The 17906-nt window shown below is 42.8% G+C and overlaps 1 protein-coding gene across 1 annotated transcript in view; it reads left to right on the plus strand.

Moving 5' to 3' along the window:
* LOC137522291 (uncharacterized) overlaps window positions 1-17906 on the plus strand; it is a 115623-nt gene that overhangs the window by 67837 nt on the left and 29880 nt on the right. Inside the window, exons 27-29 of the mRNA XM_068242321.1 lie at window positions 5848-6129; window positions 8377-8499; window positions 14635-14785. Of these exons, the coding sequence (XP_068098422.1) occupies window positions 5848-6129; window positions 8377-8499; window positions 14635-14785 (556 nt within the window). The remainder of the gene's footprint in view (window positions 1-5847; window positions 6130-8376; window positions 8500-14634; window positions 14786-17906) is intronic.

A 17906-nucleotide genomic window follows, 5' to 3' on the forward strand; every position in this document is an offset into this window, starting at 1 on the left:
GTAATGTATTCAGCCTACCGCCGCCGCCGCTGCTGCTGCCACCAATGATTGATTGCAGGAGGGAATTGATTGCAATGATTGATTGCACTGAGAGGAGAGCCCAAGGTGGGGGGGGGGATGTAGTCATCAATGTTCTGAATCACCAAGCCCCCCCCCCCTTGTCCGCCTTACAACTATTGTCTGGTCCTCCTTCAATGATTTCAATGCTTTACTCTCCTCTTGCCTTAAATTGTCGATGATCCTTGGTTTTAATTTTCTAATGTCTCTCTGGACCAATGTCTCACAGGTGTTCATGGCTTTGCTCATTTCATACACTGGATTAAACGTGGACCTGGGTTTCAATTCTGAATGGATGACTGGTACATCACTATTATCTGTATTGGTTACTTGTTGTACATTCAAAGAGTCCTTATTTCTGTTCTTGTTCGTAGAGAAAAATTTCTTTAGGCATAATTTCCTCATGAATTTCTTGATTCCTATATAGGCATCGAACTTATCAAGCTTATTGTTGGGGGCGAATTTCAGGCCACTTTCTAGTAACAATGTTTAATTGGCTGTTAATTGTCTAGAGCTTAGATTGAATATCCCGTTGTTCATTACTTGGTTGGAGTTGCTTTCTTCCATGGACTCCTTGCTTTTGTTCTTTTTGGAGAGGCCTCTCCTTCTGTTCCCCGTTTGTATGGGTCTTGATCTCTTTCCCTTCCCTAAAAAATTGTCCAGTTGAGTGTGTACTTTCTTACCTTTGTGTGGAGGGTTTTTACTCCTTGGTCCCTTCGGAGTTCTGAGCTCCAGAGCTGTCCTATAGTCTATAAATTTAGGTTTAGTTATTTCTTGGTGTAGTTTCTTGTTGGAACATTGCATACCTATTTGATGTCTCCACCCAATATTTGTTGTAGTATTTGAATGTTCCTATTCTGTCCTCTTTCCGGTTTCTATCACGTTGTGGTTGCTCTGTCTTCCCCTCATGTGGTTGATTCCCTGTTTGTGTGGGTCTCCTCTTGGGAATTGCCCCACTTCTGTTCGTATTATTATCAGTTGTCTCTATATTGGATATCTGTTCTCCCTCCACACTGGAGTTTGGTCGGTCGTTGGTTAGGTTTTCCTCAAGTTCAACTGAAATCAAATCAGAGTTTGCCTCAATGTTCGGCTCGAGATCCACCTCTTCATTTGGGGCATCGGCTATAGTGTTCTGTGTTATCGTCCCTCCGTCTCTTCTCTGTACAACTGCATTGGTCTCGTTGGTAACAATTTCAGTGCTAGCCACCACCTCATTCATATTCACTGAGTCATGGCTATCTGGGCTGTCTTCTTGTTCCGTATCATATTCCCCATCCTCATCCTCGTCTCGGGTTGGGTGGTATTGCTCACCTTCCTCCTGACTGGACTTCAACATGATAATCCCATCTCTCTCAAATTTTTTGTGCTTCCTCTTCATTATGTCGTCTTCTAGTTAGTTAGTCTCATCTGAATACTATGTTCCATGTTTTTGAATAATTCATTCTCCCGATATGGATGAATTATTCAAAAACATGGAACATGGTATTCAAAATGAATATGTGGAAAAGGACCAAAAGGACCAAAAAAACATTCAGAAAGGATTCATTGGGCATCCATTATCCCTACACTATAAGAAACATCACTCCAACTCAGTCGTGGGCACCAGGTTCTGCGGGGTCCACAAAGTACTCAGACATTGGAGAGGAGAAGATTATATTATACAACTTTCAAAATTAGAAACATTCTGAATCTACCAACTTGATAGTCTGACCCCAATGGGATTAAACCATGATCTGGAACTAGATGTGTTCAACTAACTGAGGACAGAACACTTGATGGAATTAGAGGAACAAACAAAAAAACCCTGTGCGAAACAAAGAAAGTGGGAGGTTATGCTTCACCCAGTATGCTTCACTATTTCGCAATATACAAGAAAACCTATTTTTTAGACACAACATGATATTATTACTTGTGGAGTGTATAAAGAAGAAACGAACATTACTTCATTCCATTTCCATTTAAAATAAGACGCAGGTTTTATGGAAACTGGGGACAATCTAATGCTATAGAAGAAACCTAGTGATGTTAGTAGACTTGATTTAAGCTGTGTAATTGATTAGTAAAAAAAAAACCTCGCATTGAGTGAACCAGAGGGTGACATTGTGAATCACCCGGTATGCTTCACTACGCAATAATCTCTAACCCCTCCGCAAAGGGTGGCCCACATTAACCTCTGTCAGGTTTCCTGACTGATTATGACCTATATATACGGTATACATCCATCTCCTTAATTAATGTTTACCTGGCAACTAGTATGGGCTATTAAATATGAATAGAGTATTGTATTAAGGTGGATTATTCACTTTTAAACTTTGAGATTATTACCAATAATTATATTTACTTTTACTTATTGTAATTCATTTTACATTAGTTTGTATGTGCCGGCCGTATATATAATTATATGAATTTGGTTCTGTATCTCTTTTTATACACATCTTTATGTTTTGTATACATGTGTATGTACTTTTTTAGTTTAATCCAAGTATTAATCATTTGATTTATTTATACATTTTATATTTTTTAATTTTTATGGAGCGAATGATAAACGTGTTGTACGATTCTACCAATCTCCCCCAACAGTATGAGTGCACCAGCACGCCGTACATTATCATCATTGGGAGATTTGATATGTTAATCAAACCTATAACCACCTCCCCAAGGGCTATGATTGACAAGCGCAGCAAATAAAGGTGTCCGTGTGCCCCTGGAAGCCTAGCTCCGATGAAGGAAACCGTCAAGTTTCTGAAACGCGTAAGCGATAGGCTGAAGCAAGAGTGACGTCACTGCTGATCCCATCAGGGGGCCGGACTTCCTATGCCCGAACGTTGAACGCGGAAATCGTTGTGTTCCAGGACCGGGACGCTCTGACCCTGCGCACTAAGTACATCTTTACAACAGCGCATAGACTCTCTCGGTCGCCGGCCGGGGCACCCAAGATTGAGCGGCCCTGGGTTTATCCTTTGCCACATCGCCATCTATACAGCGGTAAGCTCCACACCGAACACTCCTTGAAGGCTCCTCACTACCAACCACGGAGGGGGTAAGCTGAAAAACTTTGTAACAAGCTTCAATAACACTGCATACAATAGTACTATTTTCCTACATCAATCTAGCCTACAGGTCTGGAACTTTTATGCCTACTCTGTTCATACAACAGTTCATTGATACGCTCAGTTGTCTCTAAGGGCTGAAGCAGGCAGCTGAACTACATCACTTCTCACAGCCACAGAAGAGAGGTTCTTATGGAACTTTTCAGTGTGCTGGGTTGTGCATGTGTGTGTGAATGATGAGTTGTGAGCAGGATCCTGCGTATTGATTTTATATCTGTTACTACTATCAGATTTGCCTATTAAACATTTTTGCTATTTATTTATGATACAAGGTCTCATTAGTCCTTTAAAGAAAACCTGAACTGAAAATTAAAAGTCAAAATAAGCATACACAAGTCATACTTACCTTCCATGTAGTCTACTCCTCAGTGGCTTTCTCCTGTCCCGTGTACTGTTTGTTCACTGTGATCAAGGGAATTTTCCGTCCTCCATTTTGAAAATGGCCATTACCCATAACAGCTTTCTGGTCAGCACACAGTTAAACTGTAACATCGCCCACTTGAGCCATAGGGAAACATGGACATTACCTGGTACATCAGTTTTCCTCTCAGCTATAACTGACAGCAACTGATATATAACTGACAGCAACTGATAGATTTCAGATCTGACAAAATATTGTCAGAACTGGAAGGGATAATTCTCAGAAGAAAATGGTGAGCTTCTGAGAGGAACTGATAGCAAGGTAACTGTTATGTTTATTTGAAGTTACCTCATGTGTTTATTTTAAATATTTTTACTCAGTACAGGTTCTCTTTAAGCGCACCCTGCACTTTATTGAATTCCTGAATTACTTCTTCCTTGGAGTTGCTATGACTCAGGGGGGGGGAACAGTAATTAACGCAACCTGGTATTTCAGCGGCAGCAGGGTGAGCCACCATTCATCTCACCCTGCGCCAAAGTGACCGGCGGCAGAACGCCATATATGCACTTGAGAGTGGTAGATCCCCATCAGATTGGCATCTATGGGGTTCAAACGCATACTTATGTATGCGTCGCCGGTGAGTTGGGTGCCGTGAAATTCCCCGGCTGAACTAAATAATCCCCCTCTGAGTTGTAGCAACTCAGAGTCAGGAAATATAACTCGGGGTCCGGCAACTGCTCAAGCCCAGAATTACCCTTATGCGCCCCTTACATTGTTACATTGCTGCTATGGGGCACCTGGTTTAATCGCCCATCGGTGAGTGCAGGTCGCCAAAAGATGGCTGGGGCTTTTTATGATGGGGGTGTTTTGTAATATTTGTAAATATGTGGTGTAGGATGTTATTGTAACTACTGTATATATGTATAGCGCACTTTCTGTTGAAGCCTGTTTGTGAAACATGTCCATGTTAAAGTCTATGTACAGCACTTAGTGTCAGGAACCGGCCCGCTGCACGCCTGCCTATATGGTTCCCGACTGCGAGTTTGACCAGATCAAGCGGGGAGCAGCCTTATTCAAGCTACAAACAAGGCTGGGACCCCTCAAACACTTCCCACTGCCACCACTAGCCGTTGCTAGAAACGTCCACTCTGCGGTCGAGTGCTCATGCAATCTGCGTTTTTGTATTCGGGTCAGCTTTGCGCTTAGGCCGAATACGGGAACGCCACGCGCGCACACGCACAATTGCAATCTTACACTGTAGTGAAGCAAAACCACTAACAGTCGTTCCGAACGATACTGTTAGCCACTCTGCTGTCGAGCTACTCGCACTGGCGTTTTCGTACATTGGGTCAGCTGCGCGCTTAGGCCAACGTATGACAAACTCCCCACACACAATGCAATTACAATCTTATACGGTAGTGTAGCTCAATCATACAATCATGCATGAACTTAGTTACACTTCAGTCTCTTCTAGGCTATGAGTGTTAGTTTAGTACAGCAGAAGTCACTTATTAAATAATGATTTAATATTCCAGAGAAAAAATGGAACAATGCAGAAAATAATATATACACCTTTGACATAATACACAGCAGATTAGAAAAATGATAGAAATATACTCCTGTATTATCCCAACATCATCAGCACCCCAATATATCCTCACACTTAGCACCTATTGTAATGTCTCATACCCACCCGTCATTTGGTCAGTTGGCTGGGGGGACCAGACTCTAGGTGGACGCACCATTCCAGTACTTCCCTTATACTGGTCAGGTAGCGCTCCACTGTCCTTCCCACAACTTTCTTACTGTGCAGGCATCTGTCAACAGTGTGGGATAGCTACACCTTGCCTCTACATTGTGGCAAAGGGGGATGAGCAAAGACCCCCACACTTTGACACAGGCACTCATTTGAGACCTCCACAGTAGAGTATCCACAACTGTGGTACCTCAACTTTTTAACTCATATTGTTAGTAAAATTACTAACAAAGTAATAATAATAAGTAAAATTATCACATTTTTACTATTGTACTCATAGGGTCATGTCCTTCTGAATTTGACTTATAGGAATACTTCCTGAAAACAAAATCTTTATGTTTTGAAGGTACTTTAGTTTTATTTAGCAATAATTTGATGAGGACAAACAAGAACCTAGTATTAAAAAAAACATTCTGCATTTGAATACATCACTGGTAATTCTGTAGTATCCTATACCTGGAATTTGTATTCCACCCTTGTACCCAAACTAAGGTACATAATATGGATATCTTATACAATAAATATGTAATCGTAGCATTTGTCTTTTTTTTTCTCCTTCACAGGTGGATAATAATGGACTGTTGTCCTTCCATGAAGGCATCTCACAATACGTACCCCAAGCCCTCCCGCAGGCTTTTGGAAACCCCTTCTTTGCCCCCTTTTGGTCAGACATTAATAACCAAGTAGCAGGTGATATATTTTATCGTCAGAGCACCGATCCTGAGCTTCTGTCTCGGGCAACCTCCGATATCCACGCCTACTTTCACAATGTGGATTTCACGGCACAGTGGGCATTTGTGGCCACCTGGCACAGAGTTGCCTATTTTGGCTCAAACACCAACAAGGTAAGAAAATGAAGGAATAGTCATTAAATCAGGTGTTTTTTTTTCCAAATGTCCCCCATGGTTCTCTCCCTAATCGGCAAAAACATAATACTAATTCAGTAGTTGCCAATCCTGCGATGCCATCTATGGCCATCTTCCACCTTTCTCCTCAGGGAGACAGGTTGCTCTGCCATTGCTCTTTGGTCACTCTAAGTTTTATCTGGGATGGGGACGTAGCATATGCACCACTCATTCTCTCCTGTTAGTTTAATATAGGGGGGGGTTCCATGCAGGGACATGACTACATCACCACTTTGTGGCAGGCCGAGTGGAGGATTGCCAGATGCAATCCCAAAGATTGGAGTATGTTGAGCTGAAGGTTGTGAGAGAGAGCATTGCTGACCTTCCACTCAACCTCCCTTCAAAGCTGGTCTACAGAGGGATATACGGATCAGAAAATGAAAGGTGCACAGTGAGAAACTTGGATGCTGTGGGGAAGAGCAGCACAGGCTTCTCAGAGGTGGCAGGATGTGCCCACCCAAAAAAAAAAAAAACTTAAGGTGAGTATGAGATTGTAGATTGCATAATGGAAGTATATCCTTCTGTTAAAGAGATGTGAGTGCAGGAACAAAATTCCTTTATATGTATTTAACTTAACCTCTTTTGGTTCCTGGACGTAGTTTCTACGTCCAGGAACCATGCGCGCCCCCGCGGCCGATCGCGCGCGTGCACGCGCACTCCCGGCCGCGGATTCGGTAGCCAGGGAATCAATGTATTGGACTATGGTGCCCGATCATTGATTCCTCTCCCCCGCTGAAAAAGCGACAGCTTCTCTCGGAAGCTGCGCCTTTTCTGGCTGTTCCCTCTGCGATGAGTCACTCTAAGCGTGTGTTACGCTTAGAGTGACGTCATGTAAACAAACTCATGGCCGCCATCTTGTGGCCAAAAAGCAATACTACACCTGTAAGAAAAAAAAATTACAAATTAACACACATTTACATTATAAATCTATTGTTTACCTCCCACCCTCCCAAAACTACCCAAATAAAATGTTTAATATAAAAAAAAAACATTACAATAAAAAAAAAAAAAAAACATGTAAATATTTACCTAAGGGTCTAAACTTTTTAAATATCAATGTAAAGATGAAATATTTCTATATTTTTTTTATTTTAAACTTGTAAATAGTGATAGATGCAAAATGGAAAAAATGCACCTTTATTTCCAAATAAAATATTGTCGCCATACATTGTGATAAGGACATAATTTTAACGGTGTAATATGCGGGACATATGGGCAAATACAATACGTGAGTTTTAATTATGGAGGCATGTATTATTTTAATACTATAATGGCTAAACACTGAGAAATAATGAATTTTTCCATTTTTTTCTTATTCTTCCTGTTAAAATGCATTTACAGTAAAGTGGCTCTTAGCAAAATGTACCCCCCAAAGAAAGCCTAATTGGTGGCGAAAAAACAAGATATAGATCAGTGCATTGTGATAAGTAGTGATAAAGTTATAGGCTAATGAATGGGAGGTGAACATTTCTCACGTGAAAACGACGGAACCTGAATGGGTTAAGATTGCATCATACATGTGATTTATACAATACAATACAATAATACAATAACATTTCTATAGCGCTTTTCTCCCATAGGACTCAAAGCATCTGGTCATGCTGAAGTCTGCCTGACCTTCAAAGCACAGTTTAGATCAGTGTCCTAATCAGGGCTGGATTTACCACAAGGCATTGCAGGCACGTGCCTACAGGCGCCTGATGATGGAAAGGCGGCTCACTCCCCTCCCCCAGTGCCTCCCTCCTTCCCTATTCAGAGTTCCGAGCAGAGCCTAAATGAGAGGTTACTAATCTGGGTCTCTGCATACTAATGAGATCTCCCTTTAGTCAGGTGAAGTACTAGCTACTTAATTGTGAGGGTACCTCTGGCTACCTAATGCTAAGTAGTGATAGCAAAAACAGTTTATAGACGTACAGTTTGTAGGTAACGATGGTGAATGTTACATGAAGTTTGCATTGCCCCATATTTTAAAAGGGGGGCAAACGCAAACTGCCTTCAACCAGTTCATGACATTACTAATGCTAAGGTAAGTGACAGTTGTGCCATCTAGCACACTTAAGGTGCGGTCCGTTGGGTGTTTATAGATTTATGGAGGGCAAAGTCTAGGGTTCCAGGACATTTGTGCCTACAGGCTCTTGTGTTGTAAATCCAGGCCTGGTCCTAATTGTTCCTCCTCGCTATTTACAGGTGAACACGTTTCAGGCTGTGCTGAGCACCGATGGCAATCAGACATTCCTCCTCTACAATTACGCAGATATTCAGTGGCCAAGTGTGGCAAATGGTTCTATCCAGGAAGGACGTGCTGCCCTGGTGAGTAAACCCATTACCAGCTGAGTAAAAGTTATTGGATTAATAGTGCCTTTTAATAGCAGGTGAACCATTTACTGGCTAAAACTTTCTGAGATTAACCCTCAAGTTTATTTAACTATTTCACATTCCTGGACGTGAAACTCACGTCCAGGAAGCCATGTGCGCTCCTGCGCGTCCACGCGGCCGATCGCGCGCGTGCACGCGCGCGATCGGCCGGCGGTTTGTTAGCCAGTGAATCAGTGAATCGGGCAACGGTGCCCGATCACTGATTCCTCTCCCCCGCAGAAAAAGCGACAGCTTCTCTCGGAAGCTACGCTTTTTCTGCCTCCTATGTCGCTCTAAGCGTACGTGGTACGCTTAGAGTGACGTCACTGTAAACAACTCATGGCTGCCATCTTGTGGCCAAAAAGTAAACTACATCTAAATGTTAAATAAAAATAAAAATACACATATATTTACAAAAAAAATACAATTTCAATCCCACCCTCCCAAAAATACCCACATAAAATATTTAATTAAAAAAAAAAAAAAACATTACAATTAAAAAAAAAAAAAAAACACAAATATTTACCTAAGGGTCTAAACTTTTTAAATATCTATGTAAAGATGAAATATTTCTTTTTTTTTTTTATTATAAGCTTGTAAATAGTGATGAATGCAAAATGGAAAAAATGCACTTTTATTTCCAAATAAAATATTGTCGCCATACATTGTGATAGGGACATAATTTAAATGGTGTAATAAACGGGACAAATGGGCATATACAATACGTGGGTTTTAATTATGGAGGCATGTATTATTTTAAAACTATAATTGCCGAAAAGTGAGAAATAATGATTTGTTTCCGTTTTCTTCTTATTCTTCCTTTTAAAATGCATTTACAGTAAAGTGGCTCTTAGTAAAATGTACCCCCCAAAGAAAGCCTAATTGGTGGCGGAAAAAACAAGATATAGATCAGTTCATTGTGATAAGTAGTAATAAAGTTATAGGCTAATGAATGGGAGGTGAACATTGTTCGGATGCATGAAGCGAAAAACGACTGAATGCGAACTGGTTAATAGAACCACTAAATAATTTGTGAAATAAAAAGTCCCTAAACAACCAGAATGTGTGCTGGCATGTTTCCTTTTCACTGAATTGTTTTGAGCTGCTATGTAATATTGCTAACTAAATCAGAATCATTTATTTCACCAAGTATAACGGGGGTGGCACTCGGAACTATTTTTGGCACAAACAGGTTCGGTGATGGTACAGCAATTGCATACAGTAAATATATACAACAGAATATCCATAGCATGGCATATACACAAAAACACAAAAACATAACGTAAGAGGACCAGAGAGGGCATCAGTGCTATGTTGTGCGGAGCTGCCGCAATCCTGTTGCAGCACTCAACAGCTCTGCAGCAATTCAGATGCCCCACAGAAGGTCTTTGGAAAGGGGCAGTGCAGAAAGAGAAGAGAGAGAGAACAGGATAGAGAAGAGAGGGAGGAAAGAATAGGTTAGAAATAAGAGACAGAGAGTCAAAGAATCCCCTGGTGGTGGCGGTGGTGGCTGGTGGCTTGGATAACTGCTCTAGCTGGAAAGAAATAAGTCCCCAGGCTTGCGGCCTAGTCTGGTGAGGTTGGACCTTGTGCAGTTGGATTTGTAGGCCCAAAGAGTCCAAAAGGATTCCAAAAAGACCGAACAGCAGCATTAGGCAGAGGAGAATGTCAGGAATCGGCCCCACGGCAAACCTGCAGAAACGGTTCCCGACTGGGGGTTTGACCAGATCGACACTTCTCACTGCCACCACTAGCGGCTGCTAGACACTTCAACAATTCCCACTCTGCTGTCGAGGTGCCTGCACTCAGTCCAGCATTTTCGTATTTGGGTCAGCTGCGCACTTAGGCCAAAATACGGGAACACCACACACACAATACAATCACACAGTAGCAAGGCACAATCAGGCATTGAACTTGTAAAGCAAATCACACTGCAGTCTCTCTCTAGGCTATGAGTCTTTGCTAGTACATCAGAAGTCAAACTTAATAAATAAATATTTAATATTCCAGAAAAAAGTGGAACAGTGCAGAAAGTAATATATACAAAAGATTTACAAAAACAAAGTAAAGATGACAAAGACACACAACAAGACAGTTTGCAAAAATAAAAACAGGAATCAAAACAAAAATTTAACTTTTACCAGCGCAAAGGTCCAACTTGGCCGTGGAAGGACATACATTCTGATTGGATCAGGATCATCTCTAGCTGTCGCTACCTTCAGGGAAAGATGAGTTGTGAATGTCCTCTGTGGACTTTTATAGCAAGCAGCGTATCCCCAGGGTACACGTCTAGATATAATTTAATTCCCTCAGAAGGTTTGCACAGAATGCTTGTCATATCCTTGCTGGCTGTGATATGCAAACTTCAAAGGTTCCTGTTTTCGCTTCCAACTTTACAGACTCAGTTAGTCCTGGTTGTATATTGGGTCAACAGGGCTGTTTACATGCATACAAAGTTCAAAGCAAGGCAACACTTTTTCAGCAGATTCAGGACAAAAAAGGGGGTCGTTATCTAATTACCTGTTTCCTTGCTGGAGGCCTCAGTGTCCAGAGGAAACTGAATGCTTATGTACTTTACATGGCCATGCAGACAATCAAATTAGCAGCTTCCTTCAGCCAGGTGACAATTATACCCCCAAAGCCAGACGGCTTCTGAACATGCATACACATTGTAACGATCGGTGTCAGCACACAGAGAGAATCTGATTATTGATGATCTGCAGAATCATCAATAATACAGATGTATACTTGATTATGGATGATCTGCAGAATCAACAATAATACAAGTATGACTAACCTCTAGACACCTAATGAAGTGTAAGTGTTTGGTGTAACTGTAGGCTATCTCCCGTGAGGCGGGAGATACAGGCAGCTCGGCCAAGAACCACCTGAGGGGCAGGTGGCCCTGGGGTGTGCAGGGACTATCTCCTTGAGAGAGGGAATAGTGAGAACCAGTGATAATTGGAAATCAGATAATAGACTGTACTGCAGCCAGGGAACTCCAGGGGAAGAGGCCACTGGCTGCTAACAGGCCGGACTCTCTGAGGAGCGGAAGTCCTAGTTGCAACTGACACTTGGTGAAATTGTGTCACAGCTAGTACAGATAGACTGAGCACTCAAGGGGTAAGTGACAGCCAGAAAGGTCGGGCAGGCCAGGTCAGCAACACACGAGCAGATAAGGTACAGAGACAGAAGGCTGATTCGGTAACCGGGTACAGGCAGGGTTTGGCAACAGGTAGGCAGATATGCAGAGGTACCGAATCAGAAAGCAATAGAGAGGTCGACAGAGCAAATAGTCATAACAGAAATAAAGCAGAGTCCTAGTCTGAGGTGTGAGGTCCTTGGTCTCGACACCAAGGAACTAGTCTAGAGAATAACTCAGCAATGACACAGTAATCCTAAGCTTGGGTGTGAGGTCCTTGGTCTCAACACCCCGGAACTGGTCTAACGTATAACACAGCAATGACACAGTAATCCTAAGCTTGGGTGTGAGGTCCTTGGTCCCAACACCCCGGAACTGGTCTAAAGTATAACACAAGCGTAATCTGGCTAAGTGTGAATTCCCAGGTCCACCTGGTTCTAACATACTGTGGGATCTGACTGAGGTCTGAGTGCTCACACGTAAGTATTTGCAACGGCAGACAACCTGAGACTGACCAGCAAGATCTATATATACTGTAGCGCTCCTCAGCGCCGCCCAGCGCTACTCAGCCAAACAATAACTGCGCTGGGATCAGCTGATCGACCTGATCAGCTGATCCCTCTCCTACTGGCATAAAGGTCCTGCCTGTTAGCGCGCGCTCGTAGCTCTCCATCTGTGTGCACTAGAAGGCCCAGGCAAACCAGACCGCATGGCGGCATCTCCGCAAATCATTACACACATCTGAAATAGTACACAGCAGACAGAATAATGAAAAATATGGCTTCTGTATTATCCCAATATCACAAACAGCTGCTATATTATGACAGAGAGCATCCCTGGTGGGTGTTCCTAGATGCCTGCTGGGCTGCTGGGCTGCAGGGCACGGAGATGCAGTGAGACCATGGCTCCAAGCCAGGGGTGCAGGGTTCACCTTAGGCTGAGGTGGACCCATGGGGCTGCAGTGAATGTGTCTGCACTATTGATTTTAGCTTCATTTTATACTGGTATGTCAACCCCAGAGTGTACAGTATAATCTGTTACTATGTTTACCATTCTGGTAGTAAACTAGCTGAAGTGTGTGTAGATCTCTGCTACCTCCAGCATATATAGTATAATCTGTTACTCTGTACATGTACTGATAGTAACCTAGCTGCAGTGTGTGCTGATATCTGCTACCTCCAGCATATATAGTATAATCTGTTACTCTTTTTACCATCCTGGTAGTAAACTAGCTGCAGTGTGGTAATGTTTGCCGTCAGCACTTCAACACACATTGGGCCTTATTTACTGAACCAACCTGATGTTTTGGCCGGATCACATTTTAGTTTTTGAATATTGTGAGGTTCTCTGGAAAGGGGTGGAGGATGGAGAATCCCCACCTTTTCTTCCTAATCACTCTTTTTCATTGTTTCAGTGGACTCCTCCAGTGTGCAGCCGGAGGTTGGATTGGTATAGTGGTATGTTAGTAAGGGACTTGTGCTGAAATCTGGGAACCAGGGCCGGGCAGAGGCGAGAGGCTCCAGCCTCAGGGCGCAGTGTAGGAGGGGGCGCACAACCCAATCAACTATCATTTCCCTATTGCAACCTTTCTCAGCCTTTTTACCCTGGAGGAACCCTGCAAATAGTTTTTGGATCTCAAGGAACCCCTGCAAGTAATTTGTGGATCTCAACGAACACCTGAATTTATTTTGCAGGTGGCATGGTCTTTAAAAGCTGGTGTGGCCATGTATGCCCTATCACAGTGCCCTTCATTATAATGTCTCTTTATTCTAGTGCTTTTTATTAATGTGTTCATTATTATTCTGACCACCAATTTAGTGCTTCTTTTTACAATACCCCCTATTATAGCGTGTTCTCTATCATACTTCCCCCAACACCCACACTGGGAAAAAAACACCAAGGAACAACTGCAGAGAACTCAAAGAATCCTGGGATTTCAGGGAGCCTTGGTTGAGAAAGCCTGCCCTATTGTGTTTGAGTTTGAAGCAGAGAGAAATAAGAAAAAGTGGATACATGGCAGGGACTGCAAGCCAGATAACTAGAGATTAAGGTGTTGCGGGCCCTGGGGCATCTCTTAGTGTAATAGCAATCAGTGTGTGACGGCTGGGGTGGGAGGGATGGAGGGGCCTCTTAGTGTAATAGCAATCAGTGTGTGACGGCTGGGGTGGGAGGGATGGAGGAGCCTCTTAGTGTAATATCAATCAGTGTGTGACGGCTGGGGTGGGAGGGATGGAGGGGCCTCTTAGTGTAATAGCAATCAGTGTGTGACGGCTGGGGTGGGAGGAATGGAGGGGCCTCTTAGTGTAATAGCAATCAGTGTGTGACGGCTGGGGTGGGAGGGATGGGGGAGGGGCCTCTTAGTGTAATAGCAATCAGTGTGTGACGGCTGGGGTGGGAGGGATGGGGGAGGGGCCTCTTAGTGTAATAGCAATCAGTGTGTGACGGCTGGGGTGGGAGGGATGGAGGGGCCTCTTAGTGTAATAGCAATCAGTGTGTGACGGCTGGGGTGGGAGGGATGGGGGAGGGGCCTCTTAGTGTAATAGCAATCAGTGTGTGACGGCTGGGGTGGGAGGGATGGGGGAGGGGCCTCTTAGTGTAATAGCAATCAGTGTGTGACAGCTGGGGTGGGAGGGATGGAGGGGCGCACTTTGGTGTCTTAGCCTTGGGTGCTGGAGGACCTTGTCCTGGCTCTGCTGGAAACCCTTCTAATATGCAGTAGTGTTGGGTGAACTTTCTGGTAGGGTGAACTACTTCCCTTCAACCAGCACACTAGTAAGCTAGGATGTGAAGGTTCACAAACCCACAAACCCTGACTCATCTGCTTGGTTCATCTTTTTCTTCTTTCTCAAGCTTATCTTAGTATCTCTAACTCTATAGTATGTCTATCCATCATTGCAATGCCATTGGTGCTGTTTCATGGCCTCTTAATCTGTTCCCCATTTGCACAGGCTGGACTGAACAGTGGCTATGATACTGGGTACTACACCATCCCAGGATCTCTCTCACCTGCCATGGTCAACATATCATCCACAAGCAATGTCAATGTCACCGGGCGCTGGGCCTTTAAAGTGGACCAACTGCATCCAGAAGATGTCAATGGTAATATAGGTTGGCTCTCTTTTATTTCAGAGGCAAAAGATACTGTCTATTGGACATATTAGATTGTTTAATTCAAACACAATTTTGGGAAACGTGGCGCTCCAGTAGGAATAAAATTAGATGAAAAAAGTAATGTGGCTTACCTCAATGAAGAGATTTTTGCGTGAACAAAGAAATATTTATTAAGCACAGGCAACGCGTTTCATGGTTTTAAGCCCACCTCCTCAGGCAATAACAGTACCGTTTTGCAAATACTAGCCAGCATAGGGAGTCTCTTCAGAAGGTATTGACTATGCACTATCTGATGCCCTTGTGTATCGCACACTGATGTGCATAGCTGAAATCAGCTTAGCAATACAACACATTACCAAGGCCCTAACAGAAAATCAGTGTACAAGTTTTTTAATAAGTGGATTTTTTACTGGCAGATATCACATACCCGTATATCCTTGAATTTAAGTCGACCTCATGTATAAGTTGACTCCAATATTTGACCCTTTTAAGCTGGAATTTTGTATTGACTCAAGTATAAGTCTACCCAGAAAAGTTAATGGCTGCACTTGGAGACCAGGAGGAGTAAATAACTGCACTGTATAAAGTACTAGCTGATGACTTGGCATTGCCTGGGTATGTATTTGGCTGGTGTCGGCACCGCCCACTTTTTCTAATCCTAACACACAAACACTCAATGACCATGTATATTCCCATAGAAATTAAACAAATCAGATTGGCGGTTTGTGACTCTGCCCCTCTCCAGCATTTGAACCCCAGTCACCCAATGACCAACTGTAGCAGGTTTGAGGCATCTGCTATTAACAGTTTGAAAATGGCAGCAATGTAAATATTACCCTAAAAAATCAACAGGTGAATGTTGATTGGCTATTATAGGCTCCACCCACTTCCCTGAATATTATTCTCAGTCACCCTGTGACCATCTGGGCAAAGTTTGAGAACCCTGACATTAACGGTGTAAGAAGGGCTGCAGTTTATATGTTTCCAGTGCAATTTGTTTTTGGCTCTGCCCACTTTTTGTAACCTGGACACACAGTCACTCAATGACTAATTTTGTGAGCTTTCGGGTCCTTGGCATCAATAAAAACAAATCTGATTGGCTGTTTGTGGCTCCGCTCCATTTCTGAATTTGAACCCCAGTAACCCAATGACCAACTGTTCCTGGTTTGAGGCTTGTGCCATTAACAGTGCAAGAATGGCAGCAATTTTATATATTACCCTTGAAAATCAACAGGTGAATTTTGATTGGCTATTATAGGCTCCACCCACTTTTCTGAATATTAATCCCTGTCACCCTAACCAACTGTGCAAAGTTTGAGAACCCTGCCATTAACAGTAAAGAAGCGCTGCAGTTTACATTTTCCCAGGGAAATCTGTTTTGGACTCCACCCAGTTTTTGTAACACAGTCACTCAATGACCATGTTTGTGAGCTTTTGGGTTCCTGGCATCAAAATTGTGTGAATGGAAGCAGTTTATCCAGCAAAGAAATCTGGCTGTTTGTGGTTCCGCCCCTTTACTGAATTTGAACCCCAGTCAATTAATGACCAACTCAAGCATGTTTGAGGCCTCTGCCATTAAAGAGAATCTGTGCTCTAAAATTCTTACAATAAAAAGCATACCATTCTATTCATTCTGTTCTCCTGGGCCCCTGTGTGCTGTTTTTGCCACTCCCTGCTGCAATCCTGGCTTGTAATTGCCAGTTTTAGGCAGTGTTTACAAACAAAAGACAGGGCATGTGATAGGCTGAGAGGAGCTCAGTCTGTGACTCATACAGAGCCTGTAGGGGGCGTAGAGAGGGTGTGTATAGCTTCTATCCTATCTATCTTCTATCCTAAGCAGAGCTGCACATTCCAGCCTGAGTGCCTGAGCCCGACAAAGCCGACAGAGGATAGAAGATTAGATTATATAACAGAGATAATGCAGCCACTGTGCAACTAGGAAAGGCTGCAGTAAGACAGACCACATTAGAACAGGTATAGGAGCTTATAGGATAGAAGAAATAAGGCTGAACATTTTGTTACAGAGTCTCTTTAACAGTGTAAAAATAGCGGCAGTTTTAATATTCCCTGTGAAAATCAATAGGTGAATTTTGATTGGCGGTTGTAGGCTCCCTCTACTTTTCTGAATGTTAATCCCAGTCACCCAGTGACCAACTGTGTCAAGTTTGAGAACCCTGCCAATAACAGAATAGCTAAAATCAATCTAATAAATCTGATTGGCTGTTTGTGGCTCCACCCCCTTGTTGGCACTGTCCACCTTTTCTATCTTTGCAATACAGTCACTCAGTTACCAAGTTTATGAGCTTTGGGGTCCTTGGTTTCAATCATTTGTATATTCCCTTTGAATTTAAACAAATCTGATTGGCTGTTTGTGGCTCCACCCCCTTTCTGAATTTAAGCCCCAGTCATCCAGTGACCAACTGTGTCAAGTTTGAGAACCCTGCCAATAAGAGAATGGCTGAAATCAATCTAACAAATTTGATAGGCTGTTTGTAACCCCCCCCCCCCCCCCCCTTTAGTAAATTTCAACCCTAGTCAATGACTGACTGTACCAGGTTTGAGGCTTTTGCCATTAACAGTGTAAGAATGGTAGCAATGTAAATATTCCCCTTGAAAATCAACAGGTGAATTTTGATTGGCTGTTGTAGGCTCCATCCATTTTCCTGAATAATAATCCTAGTCACCCAGTGACCAACTGTGCAAAGTTAGAGAACCCTACCATTAACAATGTAAGAATGGCTGCAGTTTATATTTTCCCATTGAAATTTATTTTTGGCTCTGCCCACTTTATATAACCTTGACACACAATGACCTTATAATATTATTATATAATACTAGCAGATGACCCGGCGTTGCCCAGGTATGTATTTCGTTGGTGTTGGCTCCGTCCAGATTTTCTAACCCTAACACACAAACACACAGTGACCAATTTTGTGAGCTTTGGCATCAATAATTTGTATATTTTCATAGAAATTAAACAAATCAGATTGGCATTTTGTTACTCAGCCCCTCTCCAGCATTTTAACCCCAGTCACCCAATGACCAACTGTAGCAGGTTTGAGGCATCTGCTATTAACAGTGTAAAAATAACAGCAATTTACATTTTCTC

Source organism: Hyperolius riggenbachi, chromosome 6 (genome assembly GCF_040937935.1).
Source record: "Hyperolius riggenbachi isolate aHypRig1 chromosome 6, aHypRig1.pri, whole genome shotgun sequence".
NCBI classification, from domain to species: Eukaryota; Metazoa; Chordata; class Amphibia; order Anura; family Hyperoliidae; genus Hyperolius; species Hyperolius riggenbachi.